Source organism: Olea europaea, unplaced genomic scaffold (assembly GCF_002742605.1).
Source record: "Olea europaea var. sylvestris unplaced genomic scaffold, O_europaea_v1 scaffold796, whole genome shotgun sequence".
In the NCBI taxonomy this organism is placed as follows: domain Eukaryota; kingdom Viridiplantae; phylum Streptophyta; class Magnoliopsida; order Lamiales; family Oleaceae; genus Olea; species Olea europaea.
In genome coordinates this window covers 146,923-153,246 of record NW_019266391.1, presented here as the reverse complement: position 1 = coordinate 153,246, position 6,324 = coordinate 146,923, and the positions used below count along the sequence as shown (strand labels likewise).

Genomic DNA, 6,324 nt, shown 5'->3' with positions numbered 1-6,324 from the left:
TTGTTGGCCAAAGGAAATTTGTCTAGTCTGATACCAAATTGACGCCGTATGTACTAGGAGAATTGTAGGAGAAGGGGAAAAGGTAAAGAAGAAGAGAAAGAAGGGGGGAAGGGGAAGGGGAGGGGAAGGGGAGAAGATAGAAATTAGGAGAGAAATCAATTTATTTCATCTAATCAAATTGCTTTATTACAATGTAAAAGAGCCCTTTATATAGGGTTTGAAATATTCCATCTTAAGAAGGAGAATATCTAATAAAGGCAACTAAATCAAACCTAATTATATTTCTTAAAATACAACTTAAAATTGGAAGTTAAACATAATAATAGTCCCCCTAATATTGCATCATCCTGTTTGGAACCCATTTTGTCAAGATAGCTATCAATTTTTTGACCGTTGCCAATAAAAAAGATCCTACTGCTCTCTCTCCTTCAACAGAAATAAATTATCACCTAAATTTGAAGTTAGTGGGAAAAGACTATATTACCCCCTCATACACACTTCCATCAATCACTATGTTTGACTATGTCACAAAGGGTATATTTGGAAATGAATTTTTAGGTGATAATTTATTGATTAAAAAAAAAAAAATTGGCAACACTAGAGCCCACTTATTCTTATTTATATTCACAGTTTTTATATCTACTTCCCACAGTATATACTTCACTATTAATATAATAAAATTTTAAAAAAATTACTATTTCCATCCACGCCAAATTTCAATATTGTCATTATTAAATTCATTCATATGAATATTATATATCTATACAAATTTTATATATTCATCCAACTATAAATATATTTCTAATACGATTTCGAAAATCACTATATTCATCGAATCACTATCAACATTTAATTGGTTCTTACTTTTTATTTTCTATATTGCCATATCAGTACTTTAATATTTAGTTATAAAGGTTAGCAAATCTCTTTTCTTTTCTAAATTTATAGGATTCTCTCAAAAGTATACTGCTACGCAACCAAACAAATCCCTTCTCGAATCATGTATTAATTAAATTTTTTTCTTATAAACTCATAATTTTGGTTGTTTGTGTTTCGATTGGTAATTTAAGTTTGTTTTGTTTAATAATGTAAGAATATTTGGACAAGTATTGAAACTTCTTTTGAAATTTCTCGTATATTTTCATTTGTCAAATTAAAAAAACAAAACATAAAAAGTAAGGTTCCATTTTTCATATTATGAAAAATTTATAGATCTAATAATGTGTTTATTTTTTTATTTTTTTTATTTTAAAATTTCCATTCAAGACGATATTTTATGATTATTACAAATTTAGTTCGACACAAACTCTAAAAGAATATACAAAATTTTAAAAGAATTTACGGAAATAAACATTAGTGGATGAATTTAGAAAAATATATTTTTGTTTCATTTTATCTATGTCTATTTAAGTAAATTTAAATAAGATCAAAAATATAATATAATTTTCTTTTTAAAAGTAGATATACATATTAAAACTATGGATGTAAATAACAATATTCTAAAAATTTCTCACAGACAAGGGCTTAATTATAGAGACTGGGTTTAGCTTTCCAAATTTGAAGAGTCAAATCCACTCTCTAAATTAATATGTTAATTAAATAGTCTCTTATAGTTTGATTTTAAGGATTACTTATTTAGAATAGAGAACATCTCATATTTAATGAGTCTCTTAAAAATACTTTAAAGGGATATGAGAGTATTAATTACGATGGTTAAACATTTTGGAAAAAAAATTACATTTAACCTGATTTATAAAATTGCCCATAATTTTGGACCTGTTTGGGCCTGATTTTTCACCAAAAAAATTGATTTTTTGATCGTTATTTCACTATTCTAGTCGTCATATTTGACTTCTTCTCTCACAAGTGGACCTCACTTTTTTTCTAATGGTCAAAAAATTAATTCTCAAAATCACTCACAAACAAGCTCTTTATGGACCCGTAAATTGCTCTCTTTTGTTTTAACCAAATGGGTAAAAGAATTTTCAAACTTTATGCCGCTGTTATATTTTGAATTCGTCTAAACGTTTAGAACTCATTTGACCATACTTTATGGGCCATCTTTATCTTTCCAAAGATTCCGTGACCAAATGAGCCGAACTTTACATCTTTTATCTTTCCAAAGATTAAGAGTAGAAATTACTTTATAAAAGTGGTAGTACACTTTCTAGTTTTCTTAATATCACACGTCTTTTAGGAATTTTCCTTGTACTGATTGAGCATTTTCTTGCTCAGTAAGTTTACAACTAATGGGTAGCTTCTATAAATGATTGATTTTTCAACTAATTTTTGCTATTATTTATTTCCATAGCTCGAACTAGTAGTTGATCTGGTTGCCAGTGATGGAAAACTCAAGCAAGTTTCAACTTCAGAGAACTCTTTCTATTCAGTCCTGCTTCCTGGAACTAAACTCTATACCGGCCTCTGGTGGTGCCGAAGAATCTGACTTGAACAACACTGGAATCACTTCTTACCCTCCTGTTCCAGTTCAGCTAACCTACTGTTTCAATGTTCAAATCCCAAATCAAACTTTCATGCATTCCGTTCCTGCCGAGACACAAGCACATCGTTTTTCATTTTCGGAGGGAGCCGGTAAGTAAAACCTTTTTACCATAAGATTCTATGGCTAAATTTGGAGAGAGCCGGTAACCTCCACTTGATATTTTTATATTGCCAATAGTCGAATAGAAAAAATGATGTATTTTCCACTGGATTTCTCTGTCGCTGCCATCATTTTGTATACTTTGACCAACATAATTATATTGATTTTCTGACTTGGGCCTCTTGTTCATGAACATTAGAGGGGACTAATTCAGCCAGGAATCTTGCATTGTACGTGCCTCTGTACCTTGCTGCACTCAAGGGTGATTGGGAAGAAGCAAAAAAAATTTTCAATCTACATCCACAAGCAATAACTGCAAGGATCACAAACGGAGGGGAAAGTGTTCTGCATATTGCAGCAGGCGCAAAACAGATAATATTTGTAGAAGAATTGGTCAAAATAATGAATCCATTGGATTTGGCACTTAAAAATAAGTATGAAAATACTGCACTTTGCTTTGCTGTTGCATCTGGTATTACAAAAATTGCAGAGTTAATGGTAGCAAAAAACAGATACTTGCCTATGATAAGAGGTATCAATGGAGTGACAGCCCTACACATTGCTGCTTTATTGGGATACAGAGACATGGTCTGGTATATTTCTTCGGTAACGGATAGCCAATTTCTTACCAAAGAGGACTATGTTGGACTACTAATTGCAACTATTAGCTCTGATTTATATGGTGAGATAGGAATCGATCCACAAACGTATATATAAATAATTTTAAAAAACAGCATAGATGAGGCAAACTGTTTACATTTTTCAGATGTTGCTCTGCATATACTTGAACAGAAACCAGAACTAGCCATTGAAAGAGATCCCAGTGGCGAGACAGCACTTCATGTTCTAGCACGAAAGACTCCAGCATTTTCAGGCAAAAGTGAACTAGGAATCTGGAAGAGATGTCTTACCGCTGTAAGATTTTTCATTTCTGTTTAAATTGTAATCAATATGTTAATCGGTTAAAGCATGGCAATCTGAAAAGGGACTCTCATTTGTGTTCGTTATTGAATCAAGTATTCTAGAATTCTACTACATCAAGCTATATTTCAGGTGTGAGTGCAAAACTGTTGAACAAGACTGGTCGTACTAGCAACTTCAGACTTCTCAATCTTGTTATGCACCTAACAGGTATAGAATGCATTACAAGTCCCACAATAAGCATGTTCATCAACTTTGGTGATTTGACTTTTGTTTCCTCATAACTCTAGGAATCCAGGGAGCCATTGAGAAAACGCTGATGCAATCCCAAGCCCTGGAGTTGGTAAAATTCTTGTGGAAACAGGTTCTCTTCTTATTGGATGATTCAGAAATTGGGAAGTTACTCAGGAGCCCTTCACGACCATTGTTCATAGCTACAGAATTTGGAAACTTTCAGTTCATTAGGGAGCTTCTTCTCTCCTGTCCTGATCTCATTTGGAAAGTTGATGAGCAAAGTCGAAGCATTTTTGACATTGCTGTTATTCATCGCCAAGAAAAAATCTTCAAACTTCTTTATGACATAGGAGCATACAAAGATTTGATCACATCCTATAAGAACCCCAGCAATTGTAACATGTTGCACTTGGCTGCAAACTTGGCTCCTTCAAACAGACTTAATATTGTCTCTGGTGCAGCACTTCAAATGCAACGGGAGTTGCTATGGTTTAAGGTGACTTTCAAATTGTATTCAAACTTTATTCTTTCTCGTTTAAGTTAATTAAAATTGCTTTCCACGTGTTTTGACTCGTCTTCTTATTAACATTCAAAGGAAGTTGAGAAGAATATGCTGCCATTATACAAGGAAATGAAAGACTCAGAAGGTAGAACACCCCAAATGCTATTTACTCAGGAACACAAGGGATTAGTAGAGAGTGGGGAGAAATGGATGAAGGATACAGCATCGTCCTGCATGCTTGTTGCAACACTTATTACTACAGTAATGTTTGCCGCAATTTTTACAGTACCAGGAGGCAACAACAATGATACAGGAACCCCTATGTTCCTTAAGGACAAGTCATTTATAATTTTCTCCATGTCAGATGCACTAGCTCTGTTCTCCTCTGTGACATCTATATTGATGTTCTTATCTATCCTCACCTCGCGTTATGCTGAAGAAGATTTCCTTGAGTCTTTGCCGAAGAGGCTGATTATTGGCCTAACAACACTTTTCTTTTCGATAGCATCAATGCTACTTGCTTTTAGTGCAAGCTTTTTCATTGTGGTTGGACATCAACTGGCTTGGATTATTATCCCGATTGCTCTCACAGCTTGTGTTCCAGTCACGCTATTTGCATTCTTACAGTTTCCTTTGTTGGCTGATGTTATGCACTCTACTTATGGATCAGGAATATTTTCCATGGAAAGGAACGAAAGGCTTTATTAGGCTATTTATGAGCTGATTACTCTATTATGAGATTACAGAGTAAAACAAAGGACACTTTTTATAATTATACATTTGACTTGTGCAAATTAGCTTACCACTTATGATTATTATTTCAGCTTTCTGTACTTTCGATGGATAATCTTGGTTTTTTATTTTTTATTTATTTTTAATAAGAATTATGGTTACTTTAATTCATCTAAAATGATTGAAAAAATTACCTTAGAGTGATATGACCGAGAATTTTCCAGCAATTTCTTTGTAAATTAGTTGGAACTGCTTTAGGCATTTGATTATAGAGGCTCGTTTTACAAAAGAAGTTAAATCTTGTGGCAGAATTTTCAAATAACATCGGTTTTGGACATTGTTAGATGTGTTTGTGAGCTCCCAAGAGTTAATGAAATAGTTCGGTGAAGGTTTGAGAGTGGGGAGACTAGGTTGGATCAACGAGCCTTGGTGCATTGGGCAGCCGGAGGGCAGCATGTAGGTATTCTGCATGCCTGTGGGGGGATGGGCAGCCGCTAATGACACCTGAAACCCGCCCTACGCTTGTGGTCGATGTCTGACTCTCCCTAGAGCAAGGTCTTTGGCACCCATTCCTCCAGTTTTTTTGTGTATTTTCACCCTAATTATTTAACTTAAAATACATAAATTTGTGACTTTTGCTAAGGATTATAACTCTTGGGAAGAGTTATTTAACAACCTACAAACAAGATTTTTAGTTTCATATACGAGACACATGCAAATATATGATGGAGTTTTCCTTCATCTTCCACCTTAAAACTATATTTTTTGTGTTGGGAATCTACTTATATATGCACAGCGGAATTTAAGATAATTTCGATTCCCATCCAATAGATCTCATTGTGTTTGGTTAAGAATTGTGATAAGATTGTACCTTTTCCAGATCTGCAATCCTTTTGCTTTTCTTTTCGTTCCAAAACTTTGATTCGCCACCACAGCTGTCCAATTGTCCAGCCTCCAACGGTGATCCACACAGAGAATATGATTGCAGCCTCTAGGGTTTTCTCTTGTGCCAGCAAGAATAATGAAAACCTTAATGGACCTCAAACCCTAGTTATGTATTTATATAAACCCAAACAGGCTCGGCCCGGTCCGGTCCAATAATTAATTAATCCAATTAATTAAACCCGGTCCGTGAATTAATTAATCCAATTAATTAATTCGAAAATATAAATAACAAATCCAATTAATTAATTTATCCAACGATTGTTAAATTAACCAATTGGCAATTTGCAATCTTCCAATTCTCTTTTGTGTGTGACCGATTAGGTTCCCGACCACGATGTCTAACGACGTGAAATATTATTTTGATCTAATCAAAATTGATAAATTAAAA

At 33.7% G+C, this 6,324-nt stretch overlaps 1 protein-coding gene across 1 annotated transcript; it reads left to right on the top strand.

Moving 5' to 3' along the window:
* The first annotated feature begins 2,309 nt into the window (after nucleotides 1-2,309).
* On the top strand, nucleotides 2,310-5,101 carry LOC111391478 (ankyrin repeat-containing protein ITN1-like). Its single transcript, XM_023016705.1, has 5 exons — nucleotides 2,310-2,592; nucleotides 2,802-3,284; nucleotides 3,369-3,505; nucleotides 3,798-4,253; nucleotides 4,353-5,101. The coding sequence occupies exons 1-5, from the start codon at nucleotides 2,343-2,345 to the stop codon at nucleotides 4,965-4,967; spliced, it is 1,941 nt and encodes a 646-aa protein (XP_022872473.1). The 5' UTR covers nucleotides 2,310-2,342; the 3' UTR covers nucleotides 4,968-5,101.
* The last annotated feature ends 1,223 nt before the right edge of the window (nucleotides 5,102-6,324 follow it).